The sequence below is a fragment of the Thunnus thynnus genome, chromosome 19, assembly GCF_963924715.1.
Source record: "Thunnus thynnus chromosome 19, fThuThy2.1, whole genome shotgun sequence".
NCBI lineage: Eukaryota > Metazoa > Chordata > Actinopteri > Scombriformes > Scombridae > Thunnus > Thunnus thynnus.
In genome coordinates, this window is record NC_089535.1 from 28,966,882 (window position 1) to 28,993,826 (window position 26,945).

The 26,945-nt window shown below is 38.8% G+C and overlaps 1 protein-coding gene across 1 annotated transcript; it reads left to right on the plus strand.

Annotated features, from left to right (window-relative positions):
* The first annotated feature begins 835 nt into the window (after nt 1-835).
* On the plus strand, nt 836-26,015 carry mapkap1 (MAPK associated protein 1). Its single transcript, XM_067573774.1, has 12 exons — nt 836-1,029; nt 2,995-3,477; nt 6,585-6,674; nt 7,004-7,152; nt 8,017-8,189; nt 8,305-8,481; nt 9,145-9,254; nt 15,118-15,225; nt 15,454-15,594; nt 17,513-17,650; nt 20,139-20,236; nt 21,012-26,015. Exons 2-12 carry the CDS (start codon nt 3,195-3,197, stop codon nt 21,132-21,134), a joined length of 1,590 nt encoding a protein of 529 aa, XP_067429875.1. The 5' UTR covers nt 836-1,029; nt 2,995-3,194; the 3' UTR covers nt 21,135-26,015.
* Nucleotides 26,016-26,945: the final 930 nt, after the last annotated feature.

A 26,945-nucleotide genomic window follows, 5' to 3' on the forward strand; every position in this document is an offset into this window, starting at 1 on the left:
ATAACAAAAAATATTGCAGCTCATTTATACATATATACATTTATTTTTTTGGCTGTTGCTTGTTAGAATGACGGTCAATCACATAACTGTTTCTGATCGGTTGATTGTCTTGATTAACAAACAAAGACTTTCATATGTAAAGTGTTATTATGAAAAAAAGTCTCATTGGCAAAAATGGCGATGTGAAATAAAAAAAGACAGTGAAGAAAAGGATATTTTAAATAAAACCTGTTATAATCAAGTTAAAAACGAACTGTCATTGTTGAAAAGTAATCAGAAGAATTCATATTTCATGACATTGAGATGATTAAAAATGTATTTATTTAATACTGAACATTCTCGATCTTACTGACATATAACATAAACATGTTTCAGTACACTCAAAAGAAAGGAAGAAAGAGAAGGAAAATGTTATGATATATAAAGTATATATACATAGATATATATATTTAGAGAGAAATATATAAAGTTTATAAACTAAAATATAATCTGAAATGAATGGGAGTTCCTGTGTTGTGTAGAGTGAGTTAACATTTTGATGCGAAGTTTTTATCGTTTCACTTTATCTTGTGATTTCATGAGTCTTAATGACGTCACTTCTCGCATTAATGCTCAAAGCGGAGGAGAAGCTGGGGGTCCATAGGGGCCAAGGCCCCCCCCAGAGGGTTAATCTGACCCATTTCTGTGATTATAAGTAGAGACATATGTATATAGAGCAATTTTTAGCATGTGTAGTATTGCATGTGTTGTTTGGCTGCAGTGTGGCTCTGCAAAACTACACAAACTAAATCGTTTTAGTTTGTTTGTCTTTTATTCTGAAAAAAAGGAACCGGAAGCGAAATCGGGCTGCTCCGGCTGGCAGAGTGCAGCAGTAGCCACTGCATTGACTTGCAGTTGTATTATGATTTTCCTACACTGTAATTTACATATATTTCAAATGAAATGAGTTATTGTCAGTGTTTGGAGTGTGCGTAGATGACATGGGGCATTGTGGACATTTCTTTCCCTCATCGGACGTGACTTCTAAAGGTGGGACACCGTCAGAAACTAACTAGTGTCGGAGGCTGTGATAGCAGCTGAGCACAGTCAGCTAGCCTAAACATTCATGGTTAAATGTTTTCACAGTTTGAAATGAATATCTAGCCTATACATTGTTTCATCTTTTAACAAGTGAACACTAACCTAATAATGTGAAGGATTTAAGACAGGTAGCAAGGGTCAGAAAAGCTAGGAAACACATAATCTAAGCTAACGTCAACCTAGCTGTCGGAATCACCACTAGCTAACCGGGCAGTTGGGTGAAAGTGTTTGAGAGTATAATTGAATATAAGACACTTCCTTCTTCAGAGGAACCGACCATGAAACTGTTAATATCTATTTTTTTTGTTTCACGTGACAAAGCATAAACTTGCCATCACATTGTTTTGATAGCTTAGCATTAGCTGTAGTAAGCCTCAGTCGAAGAAGCTCTTTTAAGTGAACTTGCTTTTAAACATGAAATAAACCCCACACACAGCGGGAACTACTACATATATTTGTTATAATGTGTGGTTGCTCATGTGGCGTTTGTTCGCTAACATAAATCATTTCCTACCACTGTAGTGTGTTAGAGCATCCTGTAACTCACACACACTATTTCAAGTAGGTGATACTGTTTTGCCCTTGCTCGCAGTTCTCATCTCCGTGTTGAAATGATCAACAGCTTGTGTTCATAGTGTAAATACTCAGAACAGTCAAACCTATTATTTGTAAGGAGGGTTGTGTTTATCAGTCAATACTAATGTTCAGTGATGGCTGACACCCAGTCTGAGAAGTCACTGAAAAAACGTCAGTATTATGACAACACACAATCACATTATTCATTTGACTGTTGAATGACTCCAAGCTATTCCTAATAACACATATGGCTGTGACCGCTGACATTATCTATATGTTGAAGTAACATCATGAATGGCAGGAGATATGGATTATAAAGTAACTTGGTGTTTCAGTAATCTACTGTCTCTCAGTCATAAACACACAGTGCTGTGATGCATAAAGGACTAGTATTGTATATTTAGACTCTAGGCTGCCTGTTTACAGGGATGTGTTACCCACATTGGACAAATTCTCTAATAAGATATTGAAAATCTATGGAGACCATGTCTCCACCAGGCTGTGCTTTACTTCTGTCTCTTGCAGACTGGTGAAAGTAACAAATGAACTGTTAGCTTTTGAGTTTCAGATAGATTTTTCATATGTTTTTGCCAAAGTCATCCATGGTGCATACCAGAATTTTGTAAACTTTTAAGGACAGTAGAGCTGCAACAATTAGCCGATTAATCGATTAGTTGCCAACTATTAAATGAATCGCCAAATATTTTGATAATCAATTCATTATTTTGAATCATTTTTAAAGAAAAAAATTCTCTGATTGCAGCTTCTCAAATGTGAATATTTTCTGGTTTCTTTAGTCCCCTATGACAGTAAACTGAATATCTTTGGAAGGTGGACTGTTAGTCAGGACAAAACAAGACATTTGAAGACCTTGGGCTCTGGGAAACAGTGATCAACATTTTTTTGACATTTTACGGAACAAACAACTAATCAGTTAATCGAGAAAATAATCGTTAGTTGCAGCCCTAAAGGACAGAGATGCAGTTTTCTCTGTGATACACTGATGCTTTCTCCTCGCCTCCTGACAACCCTCGCCAGCTTCTTACCATATTTACTGTTCAAGTTACTATACCATGAATTGTAGGACAGAATACTTTCAGTGAAGTATATAGATTACCATTGACTCCAAAGCTATTAATTAGAAAACATAGTGTGTGATGTATTTATTTTTGCCAAAACAATAGTGAATAGCCCATTTTGAGAAAGACTGATTTTGTGTTGCACATCTTCTCAACCATATCTGGTAAATGTTTACACATTCATTTTCTAATAGTTTTAATTATAATCTTTAAGTTTCCAGCCTGCATCATGTAATGACTCTAATCTCTCCCCTAACAGTTACTGGCACCGTTCCTACCTTGGAGCAGAGAGAATAAATACAGATAAGGAGATGGAAACGACATCATCAGACACTGCATTAACAGTCTCAGAGAGAGACTGAAAGGGAGAGAAGGGATCCTCTGGCATATAGGCAAAAAGGTGAAGACAGAAAGAGAAAACATCCAAAGCTCTGAGCTGGACTTTCTAAAGGAGACGAAATGGCTTTCTTGGACAATCCAGCCATCATTCTGGCCCACATTAGACAGTCTCATGTGACCAGTGATGATACAGGAATGTGTGAGATGGTACTAATAGACCAGGATGTGGATCTGGAGAAGTGCCAGCTGGCTCTGGTGCCCGGCAGCAGCTGTGGGTCAACGGGGTCAGGCTCCCTGAGTGAGGGGGGCAGCAGTGTGACAGACAATCACGCCTGTGATCTCTCCCAGTCCATGGACATCACCTCCAGCTGGGACTTTGGTATCCGCCGGCGCTCCAACACAGGTAGGCTCATCTCCTGGTCAGACTAGTTAGCAGGGCAGGCTTTCTGTCAGGCACACCTCCCCCCTGAGATTATGGTGGGGGCAGCCAGAAAGCCTGTGCTGCACCTGTTTGGACGGGTTGTGTGTCTAATCTGGGCCAGGGGTTCAGTGAGGCTCAAGTCAAATTGTGTGCTTGAAGGTTGTTGCTTCACAGGTGGAGAGCATGGGATTAGATTCATTTTTTGAGTTTTATTAATTGCTATGAGGTTAGTAGCACAGATCATATTTTTATTATGCCATTAAGCAGACATGGGAAAGTGAATATATGTCAGTGGCTGTGGCAAAGGAGTGGGAGTCAAATGTCTTGGTGCTTGTTCTGTGCTCTGGACATTTTTGATTTTATTGGATTGTTTGACAGTAGAGGTATGTGGGGAATGACATGCAACAAATGTCCCCAGCTGGAATCAAACCAGGGATGCTGTGAAAGCACAATATGCACCTTAGAGCAGTAGGCCACAGGGACTAAGTGCTGACAGAGTGCACTTACACATAACATTGTACTCACCAAAGCAATAGCTGAGATCTCACGGCAACATGATTTAAATTAGGTTGGGTCACGAAACATGAGCAGTCAGACAGTTTGGAAGCAAACTTGTGTGAAAGAGAAAACAAAGAGTGAATGATAAAAAGATTATCCAAAGTGTGTCATAAACATCCATCAGTTTACAGACCAACTTCCTGCTTCAACTTTGAACTTCCGTACTCACTCAGGTGCACCCGCTTTTAAGTTTGACCTCTAAATAAAGTGGTTTAGATGATCTGGATAAACTATTGGTTTGTTTCCAACCTGTCTGATCATCTGACTAGACCTTGTGATGTCACTGTGTTCCCACATCTCAGCAATTACTTTGGTGAGTACGAAAATTAAATCCAAGTTTTAATAAACTGGAGTTTTCCTTTTCCTTTCACTTTCCGCAAGAAATGGTCAAATTGGAAGGTGGCTTGCAAATTCTATCTAGGGATTCCTGCATTATTTTATTGTGGTGGCACTCTGCCTCGCCTGAAATAAAGAGTGCCTCCACCATGAAAATTATTATATTTTATGAAATATAATATTAGGCGTATTAAGCTGCAGGGAGAACAAGCAGTGGTGCTGATATAAGCAGTACTGCAGGTCAGACCCCAGACTGAAGTTAGTTTGATAATTATTAGCTATGTAGTAAGAGTGGCCAACCACTCCAACAAACCAAATCTGCAGCCCAAAAAGCATTTTCCCCATAGACCACCATTATAAAAGAGACATATGTAAATCTGCACCTGCAAACAAAGTGAATTATTATTGCCTGTGCTATGAATTTTAAATCCATGAGGATTTAATATCTGTACTTTCTCAGAGCCTAGTAAACACTGTTGGGAGGTGAATTTGCTACATTCATATCCTGAAGCACAGAGTGTGTCTGCTGTTTCTGTTTAATCTGCTGTGCCCTCCAAACTTTGATTCACTTTCTTACTTCTCTTCCATTCACTTTTTGGCTGTGTCAGTTTTGGTGCTGATCTTATTGGTTGTCCTCAGTGTGTCAGCAGCACTCTCACTTCTGTAGACAGACAATTCTACACTAGAGGAGAGAGATGCAGTGATTAGGTGTGTTTCCATCCATCTGTTTTTATTCGCATTTTTTTAACATAAATAACGAAACGCTGAAAATTTGAAAAAAAAACCCTGAAACATCACAAAAAAGTTGTTATGCTTGGCTGAGGTGTAAAAGTTGGCGTATATAAGCAAAATGTGACAAAGTGCAATGGAAACAGACTTTGTCGTACATGAAGCATGTGTCTTTAACATCCACTGAAGAGACAAAAACAACAGATCTGTGTGGAGCGACAAGGAGAAGGTATCATTCCTCAAATTAATACATGAAACAAACAGAAATGCCATATTTCCATCATGTTTTCTACATTGTTATTCACCGTTTGAGGACATAATCTTGTGTCCTCTTCTTCTACACTGGTTTAATGGCACCGACGTGACGATTAGCACCACCAGCTGTTGGTAGCAGCTATCTCGTCAACCCGACTCCAAAAATTTGCATAGCAGCAGTGGCTGGTGCTGAATTTCTATAAATTTTGTTGAAATTTGCGCTATATTTGGATGGAAACCGAGTTATTGTTTATTTTTCCCACCACAGAAAAAGTGGTTGCCAATAGAAGCAACCAAATTACAGCAAATATGCAGAGATGTAACATGTTTGTGTGAAAGACAAAGTAAGTAAATGCAGTTATTTTGCTTATGATTTGATTAATGTGAAAATATCCAGCACCTGATAACCACCTTTATGAGACATTCTTTATACTAGACAGCAACTATTGGTCTGTTTTCATTTCAAGGACCATGTCAGAATACAAGGTTTGGTGTCATAATCAAGCTTGGATCAACAAATGAGTACACTGTTTGTAAGGCTGGGATGTGGGTGTAAAAACTGAGTATAGTGAGTCTGAATCAAATGAAAAGAGTGTTTTATTTGGAAGGTCAATGTGGTTTGGTTTGGTGTTAGAGGGAGTCCAAAGGTAGACAGCATGTCTCCTTTTGGCTTCCTTGATTCTTGTAATAAGTTTGGTGGAGTGCTGGTCATGGTTCTGGGTTCTGGGTAGAAAGCTGCAATCCTTTCAGATTGACTGAGATTTTGAGATTGAGAACTGACCTGTGGTGGCTGTCTCATCAGGACTCCAACAAGATAACCGTGAGAAACCCGGGGCTGCTGGTAAGATAAGAGGGATGAACAAAAATGTTTTACACAGTAGACAAGTTTTATTTAATATAAATATCTGTGTACTTGACTGTCTTTATTAGGTGGGTCATGTCAGTCAATATCACATGGCAGACAGTCTCCTTTTGCTTTGTGTACATCCTGTTTACCTGCATTAAATGTTCCTTTCTCTTCTTTTTGCTCTCACAAACCCAAAGAAAGATATGAACGTGTTTGAACCAAAGTGTACACTAAACTGGTATTTTAATGGTTTGGTTTACCTAATGCTGACTTTTTTCACCATCACCAGTCACCAGGTTTTCAGAGAATATCTTTTGCCTGTTTGAGTGTGACTGAAATGTAACAATTGTTCTCTTTTTTGCAGCCCAAAGACTTGAAAGGCTAAGGAAAGAGCGGCAGAACCAAATCAAATGTAAAAACATTCAGTGGAAAGAGAGGTCATCCTCCCAATCAGGTAGTGTTCCTAGCTCATTTTAAATACATACTGCATTGCATACTGCATACTTCTGAATAAGAAGGCTGATGAGACATTATTTCCTACGATATTATATTAAATAGTAATGATACTTTGAAACCACTAATAGTCCACTTGATCCATAGCTAAGGCTAGTGGTTACCTACCTGGGGTCAGGACCTTCTATGACAAGTCAAAGTATTTGCAATGGAAAAAGGCCTGTACTCACCCCTTCCATCTATGTGTATAGATTACAGCATCAAGAAAAGTTGTAGTAATAAATGAAACTCATTGTTTGCTGCATTTTTGCTCTTATGCTTCCTGTTTAGTGGAGGATCTGGGTTCTTTGTTTGAAAAACGAGACTTTAAAGACAGGCCTCGGACAACAGGTACCAAATCTACCCTTTCACTGCGGCTGGAGCAGTGTCCCCAGCAGCTCAACAACCCCTTCAATGAATACTCCAAATTTGATGGCAAGGTGAGGTTTTCCACATCTCGCTCCTATTTATTTGAATCTTCTTTAAAGGAAACTTATATTTAAATGATCATTAAAATCATTTTGTAGACAAGGGAAAATAGGCAGATTGGTTTATTTTGCTGTATATCTGTTTGATTAAATGAACCCAATACTCCAAACCTTCATTCTAATGAGCAATCACAGTTGATTTACAAATTTACAAAAACATCGATTGTGATTTTAAAATTTCATTGTGAAAGTAGCAGTTTTCTGTCAATTTAAAATGACAATTTTGTTCCTAAATAAATATCAATGGTAAATGTGATTTAATGAAGACTTAACTGCAACTGATAAGACAAAGAAGTCTACATTAATTCATCATATTACCATTTATCCCCATAGTTACTGATCTGAACTGATTTAGTTGACTGGATTAATAGGAAATTATACTAATGATGATGATGATAACAATGGGAGTCTGGAGGTGGTTCACAGGTAGGAAGAGGGTGTTGCCCTCAGCTGTTCAACCTCCTCCTAAGAGCCTTTTTCTTTACTTTTGTCTCTTTGTTTTTGATTTTTATCCATTCATTGTTTTACTGATACAGATACATTTGCCTCATATACATACACAAAGAAACAAATACAATGCCCTCTTGCACTCTACCCTCTGCCTGTCTGAAAATCTTTGTAATGTAATGCTTGTATGTTCCGTCATGTCTGTGTTCAATCAGCTGTTGTGTTTTGTCTTGCTTGATCAATTAAAAAATGGAACCAAACAGAGCAGTGCAGCATTTTGACATTTTTATCTCTTTACTGTCTGTAATCAGGGTTTTTCTCTGCATGATGTACTCACTGTCTCTTCTCCATCACTTCCTCACCTCTTAGGGTCACATCGGCACAACGGCTACAAAAAAGATAGACGTCTACCTCTCAATGCAAATAGCTCAGGAGAAAGTTCATCCAATGACTGTTGTAACCATCGCCAACGCCCGCGTCCATGACCTCATTGGGCTCATCTGTTGGCAGTACACAAGTGAGGGACGAGAACCCAAACTCAAGTGAGTACAAACACATTTCAGTGCCAGTTTCCTAGAAAGTCCTTTTCTGTGTGACACACTCTTCTTCTGTCTGGCTCTGTACTTGTCTGTCTGTCCCCCTCTTGTCTATATACAGTGAGAATGTGAATGCCTACTGCCTCCACATTGCGGAGGATGATGGCGAGGTGGACACTGACTTCCCTCCACTGGACTCCAATGAGCCAATCCACAAGTTTGGCTTTAGCACTCTGGCCTTGGTGGAGAAATACTCCTCACCTGGCCTCGCTTCCAGACAGTCACTGTTTGTCAGAATGTAAGTAAGAAATAAGCAACAAATTTATGCAAATAATTAATATGTACATGAATATGTAGATGTTATCCTGCTCCTGATTACAGGACTAATTTGCAGCATCATGCTGTTTGTACTGTCTGTACCAGGACTGTAAAAATGAACAGATATCCAACTGAACAAAATACTATTTTACAGGCTCTGAAGGTTTCTGTGGTGTTTCCAAACAAATATTTGAAAATATGCATCATGCAGCATCTCTCACTATAAACAGACTCACTTGCAAGCTTAGCAACATTAAGGCTACTGCAACACTCTCTGTTGGAGCCGGTGTCACAGCAGTACTCTGTCATTTAAAAAAGGTCGTGAACATGGAATTGCCTAGTCCTTGAATAAAAGACCCCCATTTTGTCAAATGTAAATTTCAGAATAAAACATTGTCTTATATTCGGGCCAATTTCACCAAATGAGAGATACTTACTACCAGTGTATAGCTGTGAAACTAGGGTGGGAGGTCCGTATGTCTATGAAGTCAGAATTTAAGAAGCCATTGGTATGAACAGTTAGGTGTCTTCAGTTGTACTGTTACAGGCCCAGTGCAGTGATGTTTATTACACTTTTCTGTCTGGATGATTGAGATAAATCTACAGAGTCATCTTTAACCTTTCCTGCTTTTTTCCCTTTTAGAAATGCTGCTCATGGTTTCTCTCTAATCCCTGTGGACAGTCTAAAGGTAACCATGAAGGAAATTCTCCAGAAAGCCCTCAAGAAGAGGAAAGGCTCACAGAAAGGCTCAGGTAATGACACCTTGTAGCATTAATGCAGAGCATCTCTTTTTAGTGTCACTGTGGAAGCTATAGACAGACCAGATAGGAGTGCATTCTGTCTTTATGTATCTTCACTTCCCTCACCTCAGTTTGAGACATAAAATTGGAGTTGCATTTAAAACCATGTGTCCCCCTCTGTAAAGCCTTGTCTGAAGGTGAGTCAGTGTATGAGAGATGGTGATCAGGTTGTTGACCATTATTAGTGGCATACCGCCCAGATGGTAACTCAACCCTCCCACTATCTCCATACACACACATACTCTTATGTGTGTACACCCTCACACATACACAGTCAAGAGAGAGCTATTGTCTCATTTACATTTAGATGAGTATTGATCATTTACTGTATTTACTCACAAGACTCAGATTCTTCCTCTTCTCTCTCCCGTACACACATTCTCTTTTTAAAAGGACAATCCAAGGTCCTGCAGTGTTGCTGTGTTGGAATAATTATGTATGTCTTCTCACTGGCATAGTGATCATGTGATTAACTTACAGAATGTGATCAGCCATCCTAAATGTCACTCCATACAGTAATACGTAGTTGCTGATACAATGCTACAATGTGTTGTTCAATTTACCTTCAATTAAGTACCTGATTTGTCCAAGGTTATTTTTATCTCCAAATCTTTGTATTATTTATGGATATGTACATTTTATATATTTATAGATAAGACTTAATTAATCACCAGGGGAATTTTAACATACAGCAGCATGACAGACAGTCTTAAGAAGAAGGAAACATAGAAAGAACTACAGTACCAGTCAAAAGTTTAGTCCTCTATGACAGTAAACTGAATATCTTTGAGTTATGGACTGGTGGTCAGAACAAAGGCACTTGAGGGCATCACCTTGGGCTTTGGGAAACAGTTTTTCATCATTTTCTGACATTTTATGGACCAAACAACTAATTGATTAATTGAGAAAATAATCAACAGATTAATCAATAATGAAAATAATTGTTAGTTGCAGCTTTAACTGGGTTGGTAAGGTATTGTAGTCTGAAGAGTTAAGCGCTTAAACTTAGTATCAGCCTGTGTGTGTACTTGTAATAGAATTCTAAAATTCTCAAGCCAACACCATAAAGAAATAGTGCTAAATTAGCGTCAGGTCCTGGCAGAAACGGGGATGAGCACGACTGACTAGAAGAGGCTGTGAAATATGATGTGCTGGAAAGCTGCAGTGGAATATAAAACAATGTGGCCTGTGCCAGTAGATATGAGAGTATTGAATGGTGCTTGTGCACATTATCAGGCAAACTGTGGTGACATTTGGGTAGGTGGTGACGGCGGGGCCTCAGATGATGGGCTGTGTTTGAACTACAAATGAGCTGCCAGAGCTCCGGGGAAGTGAGTGTGTGTGCTTGATGTTTGTACAGTATATTTTCTTTTTATTCCTCTACTAGATAGATTATGTTGTGCAGACGCGGACTATGGGATGTTGAAAGGACTAAGAAATTTGTTAAGTCAAAAAGAAGGATTCGTATGTTGTATAAGTTATTTCCTTCAACAGAGCACATGTCCTCTGGTCATTAAGGTGGCCATGTTCAAAACAGTTTAAATGTCCATGCAATTGGAATTGTGTTCCTACAGGGCAATAATGACAATGATTACATTTGACAAAACTTAATACAGACTAAATGATTTTAATGGATTTGCACAGTTCAAGCAAGCTTCAGTAGTCTTCTAATTGATTTGATTTTATTACAGAAGGGAAATGAATGGAAAGCAAAGGCTGACTGGAACAGTGGGGAATAATACATCCATTTTTATAAACAGTACCATTTGCTAAATGGTTTGCTGTGATGCTGAGGAATAGTTTGACATTTTGGGAAGTACACTGAGGGTTAGAGGAGACAATTGACTCTTATCTCTGCTCAGTAAATATGAAGTTGGAGCCTGCAGCTTAGCATAAAGAATACATTTTTATTTCTATTTAATCTAAAGAATGGAAGCAGGAGGAAACAGCTAGCCTTGCTTTGTGGAGGGTTAACGAAATCCACCTACTCACACCTCTAATGCTCACTAATTAACACATCATATGTTGTTTGTTGCAAGATATTGTAACTATTGTATTGTTTGGGGGGACTATCTTGTCTGGAAGCAGTAACTTCCTGTAGTCTCTGCTGGTTGCATGGCAACTGTTCCCAACCAAGAAATAGTCCAGAACATAACCACTGTAAAAAAAAAGACAATAGGCCTTTTCCCAAAATATCAAACTATTCCTTTGAGAGTATGTGATTAGTTGAAAATGTGTGAAAACATGCCAAACCACTGGTATGGTCTTGTAATCACGGTAGAAGATGTGCAGTGTTTCCTCGAGGTTAAGTGGTTTGGCCTGGCGGGTGGGGGGGAGTGATTAGCAGCCACACATTTCTCTGTTCTCTATTTCTCTGTTAGCGTCTTCAGGTTATGCTAACCCATTGTTGCTAACTTTGGAGCTAAACCCCTTCACTTTTCCAGCAGTTGGGGAAACAACAGATGTCACTTTTCTTGGTCTTGACAAGTTGCTGGCATTTATTAACTGACACACTGTAGTCTGTACTGTACATTTACTGCCAGACTGACAACTTACTGCTAACCTTTTCCTCTGCCCCTCTCGCATTCACCGTCACTTTTCTGACGCTCGCTCTGTCGTTTAACCACTCACTTGCCTACACACTGCCCTATTCCTTAAAAGGAGCTACGCTGCCTAGAGTTTCCCAGACACAGATGTTGACTCACATTTCAAAACAGCGCTGCTTAGAGGCTCCAAAACGCTATTGATTTCTGAATTAGTGGATATTTGGCGTTATTTTTTGCATTTAAAAAAAATATTTTTTGCTCTGGCGGGGGTACTCGTTGGCCTGTACTGTTATAGGGGAAACACTGACGTGAATCTTTCCATTCATTGACTGAAGGTGCCATTACGTCAGATTGTTGAAGCTAATGATAGCTCAAGCAGCTAACATGCAAACACTGTCAGACATGAATTAGTCAATACTCTTAGCAGAAAACTAGCAATTTGTCATTATTACCATAACTGGCCATGGATTTAGCTGTTTTCAATAAGTTTAACATTGCTTTTGATGACTATACTTACTTAATGATATTCTGTATACCGCTGACATAATATCTTAATAAATGTGAGCCAAGTCTATTTAGCATTTGACTTTTCTCTGACTGTCTTGTTTGAACCTTGGACCTCAACACTAAGCAACTGCATCATTTTATCTGTGCCTGTTTATGTAAAAACAAGGTCAGTTTTTGATGATGCTTTGGATAAATGTATCTTATTTAATACTAGGTAGACCACAAATGAAGGCATGGATTTTAATTTCCAGAAAATGATAGCAATTTCATTTGCAGTATTGGTCAGAAAATGTACAATTAAAGGATAAATGTTTGACTGGTTGCTTTCATGTATGTGTTGCCCTTTGTGATGAGAAAAGGAAAGGATTGAAATGTTCCATTCCAGCCCAGCTCACCCTTTTTTGACCCTGTTGGGTCCACTTTCATGCAATTTTACAAAACTACAACATTGTCATTCATGGGAGAGCAAATACAGTAAGTAGTACTATCCCTTCATAGTGTCTCAGTCTGAGATATATTTATTCAATCAGAGAGACAAGTTCTTTAAGTCTCTTATGGATTTCCTAAGGCCGCATCATCTTCTCCTGAGCTAGTGGCTTCTGCAGCAGTGCCCATAGCAGTCAACAAGAGTAAAACCATCTCTCTGATAAAAAGCAGAATGATGGTTACTGCTTGGACCTACTCTTTAGGCAGTCCATTGTATTTATTTTATGTTTGTATTTCATTACTGAGGGCAGGTAATTGTATCTTGCTTTATCTGACCTGAAGAGGTCAAACAAAAGTGGGTCCACATTACAGGAAAGACTAGGAATCTAATAATGGACAGAGGGAGAGAGAAACAGACTGAATACAAGCTTTTGTTGGTCTGCCAAAAGAGGCTGGAGCTTAGGTGGAGTAGAACTACAGTGACCAAGGTAACATTGGTCTTTGATGAGTGTGACAGGAGCCAGAAAACTGGAATCACAGAAGAGGTCAAACCTTTTCACTTTGCACTCTTCTGATGAAATATCAATTTGTAAGACATATAAATGATATTTACAGTTATAGAGAATAAAATACATAATGAAAAAATGTAGGGGCTTAGTATGCTTCAAACAAAATGCTTGTTGGATGGTATTACAGTGTCTGAAACCTCCCTCCCTCGCACCTTCCAACATTGCAATTTGGTGGGTGCATCCAACATTTTTGGCAACTTTTTGACACAGACAATCCAACATGCCCCCTTTATGAAGTGGTTGGGACTTCTCTCAAGCTGTTTCAGGGTTCCTATGGATCCTTAAAAAGTCTATAAATGTCTTAAATTAGATTTTCTGAATTTAAGGTCATAAAATGTCTTAAAAAGTCTTATTTTTTAATTATGGTTGGTCTGAAATTGTAGGTGATGCCTGGTTGGATGAGAAATATAGCCTACTCTGTGAGTGCAAGAACTTATTGTTTTACAGAGTGTTGTTGAAATCAACAATTCCAAGCAAATTATAATTAAAAATTTTCAAATTAAAATGTTTTTTTAACACAAGAGTTTTATCTAATGTAAAGTGTAACAGTGGGACACAGTTCATCGCATTAGCCATTAATTTGATTACGTTATGTGATTTTACATCTATTGTTATATGGAGATACAAAAATATCCCTATTAATATTGTCAGATTGATTTCACACATAAAGCTTAGTCCAAATGTGCATTTGTTTTGCTGTGGAAATGGTATTACATTTTTTTCTGTCAAGGTCTTGAAAAGGTCTTAAAATTTTAGCTTTAAATTTGATTTCAAAAAGTGTGCAGCAACCCTGTCTTTTTGAGACTACAGAGTTACACAAAAGACACCAAGTTGTTGGAGAGCAGTCAGGGGGGCAGTGGGATGCAGCCAGGAGGAGGCTATCACAGCAGGCTTTCAACTTGCCTACAAGTGTGGCTGTTTGCAACAGATATAAACACACAGCATTCAGACATGGTCAGACAACACATCAGACAAACTGTTTGTATGAAGCATACTGAACTCCTGAAATCGCCAGTGTTAGTAGATCATAGAGGGTTATGGGTAATGGACATTTGCATTTGCAGTTTTTTGTGAGGAGGCAGTCTTAGGGGAATGCAACACTCTCTGGGACAGACTGGATCTTTTTCCTTACTCAAATTGACATGGTAACACAAAAACTAATAACTGGAAATTTGGGGACTGAAAAAAGGGATCACAGGTCAAAAACAGTTGAAGAAACTGTCTTTGACACAACAGTTATTAGAAACATCAATTTATCCAATATGTGTGCTTGTTGCATGTTGTTTACATGGAGATGCCTTGTGTTTAATCTACTGTATCTGTTCAGTTTACAAGTGTAAGTTGTTTATAACAATTTGAGTGTTTGTGTATCTATCATTCCTATTGGTTATCATCACCATTCCTGTTAGCTATGGTAAGATTGTACTCAGCAAAGTCAATGGAACACCTTGACACCACTAAAAAGAAGTCAAGAAACATGAGCAGTCAGTCTGGAAACAAACCAACAGTTTTTTCAAATGATCATATCCACTTTATTTGGAGTTAGTTCACTTTAACCCAAACCCTACCCCTAACCAGTTTAGGTTTGTGAGTACAATCTTATTATTATCCACAGGACTTATGGCCACAAACTGAACTGAAATAACAGAATTATCCCTTGAGATGGAGCATCAATAAGAATTACAGTTGTCCCCGACCAACCTCAAAACTTTGAACAACAAAAAATTTGGTGTGTTGCTGTGTTCTGACTCCATCATTCGCCAACAGGGCCCATGTATCGTCTGGAGAAGCAGACAGAGCCCAATGTTGCAGTGGATCTGGACTCTACACTGGAGAGCCAGAACACCCTGGAGTTTTGCCTGGTCAGGGAAAACAGTAAGTAATTCAAGTATGTCAGTTGTGTTCCTGTACTGCCTTGTCTCCTCAGCTGGTTACTCTCTACCAGCTTCACTTCACCTCTAACCTGACAGGAGGTGTAGATTTAATTGTTTGAGTAGGGATTTCTCTTCTCAGGATAGTTTGGGTCCTAAATGAGTCACTCTCAAGTTATACTGTAGATCAAAATCAAGACTAAGGTTTTTGTTTTTTTTCCTCTTTCTCCAGGCTCTAGGGGTGAGGAGAGCTCAGAGGAAGACCCCCCTATTGACATCACCACAGTCCAAGACATGCTGAGCAGTCACCACTATAAGTCCTTCAAGATCAGTATGATCCACAAGCTGCGCTTCACCACAGATGTTCAGCTAGGTACATACTGCTTACTACAGGCTAACCCCAACACGCAGAACCATCTTTCTCCTGGTCTAACTCTAAAGTTACACAAAATAACCTTTGGTCTAGGAAATATTCAATATAATGGATTGCAGTTTACAATGACACTGTTGGTAGATGTACAACTCCAAACAGCGGGTCCTTGATTCTGGACAGAAAAAGACAAAAGAAGCTTCTAATTTTTCTCTGGCAACCGTCAAACACCAGCTGTAATGACAACTAGTGCTAGCAGATTTTATCAGCTGTAGTTGGCTAACAAATTAACCTGATAAGTTGGTTGGAATCTCAGGTTGGCATTTTAATGGCTGACTCATTTAAAAATGAAAAACAGCTTAAGTGTTCTAAATATGCATTTGATGGCTACATACATGATATCATGTTAAGTGTTGTTTAATGACAGGCAAAAAGTCAGCATCCTCACCAGCTGATGATCCATGTAGAACATAAAGGAGCAATGTTCTTGTATTGCAGGGTAGAGCTAGTTAGTGCTAGTATTATAGTACAGTACTATGTACATTATTATGTAAGCTTTTTCTAACAGAACTCAAAAGATAGTGTAGTTAGCTAATGATATGCTAATTCTTGACCTTAGAAGTCTTAGGTCACTACTGTAGCTTGTAATTTAGGTAACCAGGCATGCTAACAGTAGCCACTTACATTAGAACAGACAAACATACTGTTCACAGTTACTATTAGGTTTCATCATTTCCCAGACCTCCATGAGGATGAACAGCCCAGTTTGATTCCCAGTGGAACACTGATGCCTGTCTTTTGATTGACAACTGGGTTTATCTCTTGTCTCTTTATTTCCAATTCCTCACATTCAACGATGTGATTGGCAGCTGACAAACCTGTCATACAGCAGTAGCTGTGTGTCTGTGTTTGGCTCTGTAATCCATAACTCTGCGACTTTAATAAAGATCATGGAAGTGTGCTCAATACAAAGCCTATAACCAGATTCACACAGAGAGATGCTCTATAATGTAAATACACAGCTGTCACCACTGGTGGCTTTGATGAGCTTGAGGTGTCCCCATTCTGTCGAGTTTCCCTGTTTCACAGGCCTTCACATGCTGTTTTAGTTTCCTGTTTTGTTGTTTTAAATGGTAATAAACTGGGACTGTCAAATGAAACTTGGCTTTTCAAAGAATTTACAAGTGCACATCAGCTTCACAATGGATGTGGCATGAGCATGGTGCACATACAATATTTAACTATTAACTGCTTTATCATGTTCCTATAAAACAACACAATGCGAAATAAAAACAGTGGAAAACAGTCAATAAGAGTCTACAGCCATGTTAGCAGCTCTGTGAGGATGTACTGAGGCACAGCAGTGCTTTGATTTAAATGCTAACATTAGCATGCTAACATGCTCACAATGACATTGCTAACATGCTGATGTTTACCATGTTTGGTGTGTTAGAAGGCTATCATCTGCTAATTAGCACTAAACACAAAGTACATCTGAAACTGAAGGAATGTTATTAGGTTTTCAGGTCTGAAGTCACAAACCAAAGTATTGGAAAAATTGTAATTTTGACCTGATAATGGCGCTAGATGAAAAGTCAGTGAACCTCCAATGGTATTACAGTTTAAGTTTGTCCTGAGGGGAAAACAGATGTCTGCACTAAATTTCATGGAAATCCATCCACTAGTTGTTGAGATATTTCATTCAGAAATGTCAAACTCATGGTGACGCTAGAGGAAAAGTCAGACCAAAATCAATAGTATTCATCTGCTGGGGACCATGAATGTCTGTATAAAATTTAATGGTAATTCATCCCATAGTAGTCTGGTCCAATATATTGCAGGTCAGCTGTCCAATAATGAGTGATTATCATATGTATGAATGTATTTCCATCCACAAACTGACATGTAGCTTCCTCTTCAGGCATTTCAGGAGAGAAAGTTGAGATTGATCCTGTCACCAATCAGAAGGCCAGTACAAAGTTCTGGATTCGGCAGAAACCCATCTCTATCGACTCAGACCACCTCTGTGCCTGTGACCTTGTAGAGGAGAGAAGCCCCAGTAAGTGGACATTGGAAACAGTCGCTCATTTATCATATCTGTACACAATTCACTAGAGAAACCACCTCCTAGAAGCAGCACCTTTTCTACCTCACTGTATGTTTGCACACATCCAGATACATGCTCAGCACAGCGTAGCAGTCACCGCTTTAATATAACTTTTTTACCGAGAACACTCGGTAAAACATACATTTACAGATTTTTATCTTTTGCACTTCCTACTAAACTGAACACAATACGACATTTCATGATCCTTTCCTGTTTCAGATTTACAGAACCAAATACAGTAATGTCAGGCCCGGAAATCATTCTGTTTAGGTTTTAGGATTAGTATCTGTTCTGTAGCTTTCCATTATATTGCATGATCTTCATGCTGCAGATGGAGTTTGCTTAGGTGTCATGGAACTGTAGATGTTGACATTTAACTATTTAACAATCAGCAGGCTGAAGAAGGGCTCGGCCTGAAATGTCTGTACATTAATAAAAAGTCACAGTGTGCCGTTCAAGCACCCATGCATGACATTTCATGGAAATAGAAGAAGTGACTCGGGCCCTGTCTTTATGTTTACATTCTTTTCTGAGCACCACAAGGACTTCTCGTCCATACTTACTTACAAGTTCACCTTGTAAGAAGCAGTTGACCATAATAATCTCACATCTAGGTTCATATAGTAGCTGTTCTGGAGCTTTTTATAGCATCTCATATCTTATTCAACAAATGGAGTTTCTCCATGATCAACTCTCACTGAACACAAGCTTTGGCCCTGGTCCTGATCCTAGTCCTTCAATACTTAAGTGTTGAGGCTATTTGGCATATTAAATAACAGCTGTAGACAACAAAATTGTATTTTTCACAAGCTATTTGATCCTGCTCCTGTTCAAAACGATCAAACTATCAAGTTTAACTGGAAGAACTGTGGCTCCTGAAATTGATGTGACACAATCAGCTAGACAGAAGCTTGTATCACTGCTGCAGAGAGCACTTAAACCAGACAATAGACATGATTAATTTTTGCCCACCATCAAGTTGCTCACAGAATTAACGTTGGTTAGCGACAGCTGATATGATCAGCCTCTGTTGATGCTTGTCATTTTCACCAATGAAAGTGGCGGTTGGAGCCAGCTAAAAATGAGAAGCTGCTTTCTGAATGTTTTTTACACTGATACTCTTCACCAATGAGAAAGAAAGAGGTAAGATGACAGACTTGTTAGCATCTGAACTCAATGAATCTGTGTATTTCGCCAAATTTGTGTCAGAACTCACTCGCACCTATGCACCTAAATAATTTTACACATTCACGCACTCTAAGATCCCATTTATACCTTGCATTTACAGTACACCTTGTATCTAGATATCCTATCTGGACAAGGAAAATTGCCTGTTAGTGCAGATGTAAATGCACTAAGAATGTGATAGGAATGCAGTCAGATAGGCCAGACCCCATCTGAAGGTTTGCTAACATTGTGATCAGATCTCAGCAGGTGTAAATGCAGTGCATATGGTGTGGCAACATTCTGAAGAAGAAAATCCACCCAGCAAGTTGAAAGGTCACCTAACTCCACCTTTTCCTGCTATCTTAAGCAAGCGGGGCAAAAGATACAAGTAGCAGTATCACATCCCTTGATCTAGGATGTGCCGTGTTTGTTGTGCCATGCATATTAAGATCCGATCACAATGTAGGTAGAATCAAGATAACACAAGCGCTTATGAATATCAGGTTTAAATGCAAAGGCTTATGGAACCAGATTTTTATACCAAGTGTAAATGGGGCCTAATTTTCACTCAGTAGTGAAATGCTGTTCTGTAGAACCTAGCTGTTGTAAAAGAGAGCAGGCTGAGGTGGACAGCAGAGTAAAGAAAGGATCTACATTTGATCGGGTCTAGTCGATACAGATCCTTTAAAATATGCCTGGATGGGCTCAGGTCATCTCTAGTCTTAAATATTTGCAGTGACATTTTCTGTTGCATGATCAGTGTGTAACAGGCTGAACAGGATCTGTTTTAGGTAACTGGATTACATTTTATCACATTAGAGCTGACAGATCCAGTGAAGGAATAAATACAGTCACATACTGTAAATATTTACTTTGCCTTTTTTGTCATGTAAAGATATTTTCATAGTACATATCATGCCAGTCTCTGGCTTATTTTAGCACCTTCATCTCCCACGATAATCCATAAAATTCAGCCTGCCAATCAATTTGACAATTTACAAAATCTTGTTAACAAATTTGTGTCCCGTGAAGAATCTGAAGGTTTTTCCTTCTGGATTATTTACTTTTTTTATCCTGCACACATTCCACAGCCAGTCCTCTTCCTCAGCTCTGAGGAGATATGACACTTCCATGGTGTACCACTCAGATCACACAAAGACACGACTGAAGATGTGCAGACAGGGAGAGAAGGGATGATGGGTAAAGCGATCTGTGCATCATTTTTCATCGTCCATTTCTGTATCATTAGGCATGTTTCCTCTGTGTGTTACAGGTCACGCAATATTTAAGGTCACCTATCTCAGCAACCATGACTACAAGCCTCTCTACTTTGAGTCTGATGCTGCTACTGTCAATGAAATAGTGCTAAAGGTGAGTTATGGCTGGATGTCTGTGCTGTGCTCTGTATCCGTTTTTGCAAGGACACAGGTTTAACAGTTAGAGTTAGTCTGGACATAAAAAACTCTTCTAGCCCATAATTCTGCTTTTTATGAGCTATTTCAGGGTGCCATGATTGCCATTTGTTCCCATTCAAATATCATTCAGTGACATCTACTGGATATGACAAAGCAAGTGGCAGCAGAGACTGAAAGAGATGGAAGACCAGTCTGTACAATGGTGGAAGATATAAAGTACATATTGTACTAAAGTAAAATTTGATACCAGTATTTAGTAAAAGTAAAATAAAGTAAATTTATACCGGTACTTCACTGGTAACCCTGTGTTGGCAAATTTTTCATGGGTGCAACCCGCACACTCAGCTCTGCTGCTCATCCCACAAATGCATGTTCCTTACAAATGTGGCACCATTTAAAAGGGAAATAAACAGGCTTTCCAACTGTATAAGATTTATTGCAAAGAAGCATCATTACAACAAAGAAATAATCTACCAAACACAAATTTCCTTACTTTTTGTGCTAAGTTTAGTCTTGGTTCAGGAGTTGTAGTTGTTGGTACATTAATAGACACTTAAAAATGTCCTTTATACCTACTTACAATGTTACCATGATGGAGATCATTTTGATAATGTAATGTAATGATATTTCATTATATCTATGGTGAAGGCCTGTGAATGTCAAAGATAAAGTTGAATGTTTCAAATGAAAATTTTAGAACTTTTCATGAATGAAACACTATCCATCAACAGGTGAACTATATCCTGGAGTCGCGGGCTAGCACCTCAAGGGCCGATTACTTTGCCCAGAAGCAGCGGAAACTGAGCCGCCGGACCAGCTTCAGTTTCCAGAAGGATAAGAAGACTGGCCAGTAGAGAGACTGAAGCTGCTCAGCCACCTGTCTATCACAGACAGACACACAAACAAGGCCTGACAGTCTTATGCAGAGACAGTCTCGGGCTTGAAATGAAAAGGAGAGTGACAAAGGAAAGTCACTTTTCACAGGGACAGAGGAAGAGAGCGACGGACAGAAGACGGTCGGGGACATGTGTCTCAGGCATCAGCTGATCAAGGTGGTAGCCTCTGAGGCTACGCACTAGAAAGGAGTCCACAAGCAAAAACATTTCTCATTCTTTTTCTAAAAAAGAAAAAGACAAGAACAGAGGGTTTTGGATGTCATGTTGCCGTCATTTATTTGTTCATTCACTGCCTCTGAATTTAAGCTCCGTCCTCTAGGATGGATTTGTACAGCTTCAAGTTGGTTATATACACCCAACAAACATGAATCAAAGCTACAAACTAAATCTTTGCTTCTGTCTTTTATCTTTAACAGATCTAATACAACAGCGTCAAAAGAAACCATCACATTTTAATGTCATTTAATTGCAATTAATTTTAAGGCATTTTGCATTCAGGATTTGAAATTATGACAAAAATGAAATAGTCCTGCCTGGATTTTTAAACATAATTTCCCTCCTGCCCTGAATCCAGATAGCAAATTCTTGGAAATGATCTATTAATAGTGTTGATTCAGGGTGTTTTGGAAGGCTCTTATCATCATGAAATATTTTTAGGTTTTTGAACAAAAATATTCATCATATGAAAGCTTTGAAGACACAGCTACAGCTAGGAGAAATGGTCAAATTAGTCTTAGTGGATAAGTCATGAAGGGTCACCCAGCACACAGGGAGTGACACCAGGAGACATTTGAATGCTGCTGTTGTTCTTTATCCCTGTTCACAGATTGTACTTGCTCTGCAGTGACTGTAGCATACAGTGTCATCACTCACTGGGAGTTTGGGTTCACACTTCACACTTTTTGAAGCTAGAAACTCTGCAAACGGCAAGCACCATGGCTGAGTGTAATAGGTGGATACACCTGTCAATCAAGCCAACACGCCCACATACACAAGCCTCTTTAAAGGGACAGTTTGCATTTTTTGTGGGAATGTATGAGATAGTTATCCATAGTCAGTGTATTACCTGCAGTAGATTTGTACCAGCATGCTCCCAGTTTGGAAAAGCAGACAGGAGTACCGACACGGAAGCTAAGTAATGTACTGCTGTGGACGAGGCCAGCAGCAAAACGTATTTTAGCCACCTAAAAAAAATCAATATCAGCTTAAGTGTACATTGTATTTAGAATATTTTCACCCCTTAACCTTGCTGTCAAACAGCTCTTTCCTTAGTACATCTTCTCAACCATAGACCTTCCATATTTCTATGCATGCTGCTCACTGTATTATACCGCAACAGCACTTTCTGACCCAAGCAGAGCCTGACATGTGTAGGAATACGGAAGTTCTACAGTTGAGAAAATGTAGTGCCAAAGGAAAGGGCTGCCTGACAGCAAGGTAAAGCAGTGATTCTAAATATAGTTGATATTGATTTGTTTTAGGTTTTTATCTACTGCAGGTAATACACTGACTATGGATAACTACCTCATACACTTCAAAAAATGCACTGTCCCTTTAAGCTTTAAAGGAACCCTGTGGAGTTTTTGACCACTAGTGGTGTTCCAAAGCAGTCAGAAGCACACATCTGGCACAATACACCTTCCTGCTGACACTTTCACTCTGTTCCATTGACAGACAGTTGGTGGCAGTGTTCCACCATGGAATGTAACAATGCTCCAGCAAAAGGCAGTGAAGAAGACTGCTAGGCAGTTTAACAATGCAGGTTTTAAAATATTTTAAAAATAGAATAAAAATGTTTGTTGCAGTGCATTCACACATACAGATACAAAGTGGCAGACTCGCTTGGCTTTCATGAGCCTGAAGCTTGTAAGTGTATGTGCGTGGAGCGTATAATCTGTGTAATCAGCTCCTGTTTTATTTTGTTGCCGCCATACTGGCACATGACCAAGTAGTTCATTTCCTGAATGATGTTTTCTGTTAAGAAGTTTCCTCATTCAATTCCCAGTAGCTTGTTGAAGTTGTATCAGAGACAGCTCTGATCGATAATTGGGAGAAATGAATCGAACCTCCCTCAGCTTCCCCACATCACAGAGACTTTTTAGTCTTTGAGTAGTAAAGCCACCTTGTTTTTCAGGGTTCTTCACAATGAGTGGCGTCCTGTCACATCTCCAGTGTGTGGGTGCATATGTGTGGATAGGGTTTTAGACCTCAAGGACGCACTAAATGTGGACAGAAGTGTTTGGTTGTAATAAAACTCCACAGGGCGATTATTTTTAGTAAATTCAAGTCCATCTCAATACAACAGAACACACACATGCCACATGTACGTTGGAAGAGTTATTGGTCGCTGTACTCATTCCTGCTGTCCATGCTGGTTGTGATGCAACCTCATTATATGGGTATCCCAATATGTATGTATGGGATTGGGGGACAGAATCCACAGTTGTAGTTCCGTGAAAAAATGCATTGTTAAGTGCAGCTAAAGCTCTTCTTAGGGTTCAGCGTTCTGATTCATGCGGGTCCTTGCAGCTTTGTGGATGCGGTAAATAGAATTTGAGCTTTAGTCAAATCTAAAGGGTCTCTTAGGCCTGGAAGTGCATGTAGGTTTACTGCCATCCTGGCAACAAATCTTCGTGTGACTAAGCTGAACTTAGTCGCTTAGATCACTTTGTTTGTTTTTGTTTTTTTGTTGGGTTTTTTGTGTTCTGCACCCATATATGATTGCTGTGGTCAGATCTGCCCGGAGTCTCATTCAACCAGACTTAACAGTGCAGGTCTGAAAATGCCCTAAGAATGCATTTTTGGACGTGAACTGCAGATTATTTCCTGTATTTTACAGTGTAATTGCAACAGGGAGAGATAACTTCACAGCCAGTTAAAATGTAACCTACCCTTAAACATCATATTGAAACAAGAGAAAAGACTGACTTATTACTCTTTAAGTTTCTCATTCACTTCAATGTAATCAGTCATCTTAAAGGTGTCTAGAGGCCAGTGGGTTAAGTGCAGGTCCAGGCACACTGATAGATGTCAGCATTCAGCCGTCTCTGCTCTCTGTGGACAAAAGAACAGTTTCTTTGTGAGAAACGGGATTACTGATTGATCACGTGTTTCACTGCTTTACACACTGTGCCAGTGTGTACATTTCTCTGCTGCTAAGGCCATGAACTCGCCTAATGTTACTTGAATTTGAACCTTAATTCCTGTGTATCTACACATAGCAGCCAGCAGGTAAAGAACAAAGCAAAAATAGGATCCACTGTACAAGTGACTGAGCAAGGGTTACACTGAACCTGTGCAACTGCTCTTTGGTGAATGTTTCACACAGTACTGCCATAACTCTCTACACACCAGTAGCTTTACAAACTAACAGAGTGGCATATATCCATGGGAGTTCAATGCCTTCATAATAAAAATCAGATAGTTTCTCTCAATTTTGACTTTCATATCTCATAATTATGACGTAGCACATCTTGTAACAATGGAAGAAGAACTTCATGTTAGGAAATGTTTCAGAGATATTAGAGTAACACTTTATTTAATGATTGCCAATATTTCTAATATTTAAATTTCCTGGAAACTAACCTAACTAATTCCTTGGGTATGGCTTCAGTATGAAATTTGGTTTTGGGTATAGGGAAAATGAAGTGTCAAATTGCTATATTGACAATTAATCACATTTAATTGATTGGGAATAATTAGTGGATTATTTAGATTAATAGCAATTATCTGCTAGTGTAACCTTCTTATTAGTCAGGTCAGCTGACTAAAATTTGAGCATGAAAGTTCATTTTGACCTTGCAAATAGTCTGACAAAAAAAAAAAAACTTTCACTCAAGGTCCAGTTACTAGTTTTCAGGTCATGTTGTGGGAGTTGGTTGATTATGTGTATCAATCAAGCAAACATCTTGAAGACCACAAGTTGCAATTGAAACTATTACTTCTTTCTTAAAAACTTAAAATAAATCAGTTGGTACTTCATGTATGTATGTATCGATATTTCTTGTAATTGGTACCAAATTGAATAGTTCTGTCCCGGAACCGTCCTGTGTAATTATTAAGAAATAACAGGACCCATAAGAGTAAGTGTTATCATTTTCCTCACAATGTACAGACTAATTTTATCATAATTAAAAGGTCAATACATAATTATGTCATAATTCTGATATCTGAAATTCATAATTATGTGGAAACATCTTTTTTGTGTTGAATACAATGTGTTTCTGTATATTTCTGTGTAAAATGTATATCAGTTATTTTGGCCTGTATAAAGTATCATTGTCATGTAGATTTTTATTAGTTTTATCTTTTGTCGGGCAGCCAGTGGCGCCTGAGCCAAAATATTAGTTTTGGACGCTGGTTTGTGCATACTGCCTCATGGTAAGCATGGCTATGTTCAGAGCTGTGGCTGAAGGTCTCAGTATGCTTCAGACAAACTTGTTTGTACAACCTGTCTACCTGTCGTCTGAATAGAAAGGTGTTTCTATCTGTTCGGAATGTCCACACTCAAGGGCAGGATGAAACACCTGAAATGATAGCCTCCTGATCTCTCTCCAACAACTCTGTCTTTTCTGCGACTCTTTGTTGTCTTGATGCCATGAAACACACAAATGGGGAGAACCTCCCAATTCCACCTGTGTTTGATGAGTGCTTTGTTTGAAGCATACTGAGACCGTAAGGCTCCTTCTGCATACAGAAAGTTCATGTTCTGGGTTCATATCCAGCCTTGAGATCATGAAGACCTCCAGTTCAGTATGTATACTTCTCTGTCTCCCTCAGTTTTCCACTGTCAACTATTAAATAAAGAAGACATTTAATGAGGATGCACAGATACTGGAATTAGGACTTTTGTATGTTTGCTCTGTTGTAGTTTTTCTTCAGTTTGTGTCATGTGCATGATATCAATGATGAAGAGGTTTTGAAAGTTTGGCTTTTAAAAAAGTAGCTTTTATTTTATTTATTTTTCATTTCATTCACTTATTTAATTCTGTTTTTTGAATAGAAATTTGCAGTATATGAAAAAAAGGCCATCTGTTCAATTTTAAAACAAACATTACAATCTAGATTCGTGTTTCTACACCTTTGAAAATATTTTTTGACATTTATATCGATTCTGTGGTATTCATTTTGTCAATCGTGTTAATCTGGATCTCGGTGTCATTAGTGTACACCTTGGTCAGGAGTGTATTATTCTTTTGCTTTGCCACTGTATGATATATCAGATGCCCATCATGAATGTGACATATATTATTGATATTTTTCAAACTTTCTTTCTAACACCAGATGCAGTGTCAATACAGTGGCAGTGGAGCCCTGTAAATGTTGCCATGGGAACAGGCATGCAGGTTTTTAAACAAGTAGTAATACTGCCATCTAGTGGTCAGATACCTGGTAATACATCTTCTACTGGCAAAAATATTATGTATCTCACACCATGCCTATGTTAACAGCTCCTGATCCATAATGTTCCTGTCATTATTCTGTCAGCTCCATCAAAGAATTTGTTTTTAGAGTCGGACTCTCCTTACTTCTCCCTGGGCCTTTTAAACACTTTGTTATATGTGAGTTTTTACATCCACCGGTGTTTCCAGATATTATAAGGCAGTTTTTACCTGTTGATGTAGGTGTCTCGGGCTGCTATATCCACTTACCCACTCACCAACTTACCTCATTTTTAACCACACTATCAGCACAGGTCTAGGGATGGCAGTGACAGTAAGTCCACCACTTTTCTCTAGACCAAATTGTCTCTGCTGCTAACAAATACTA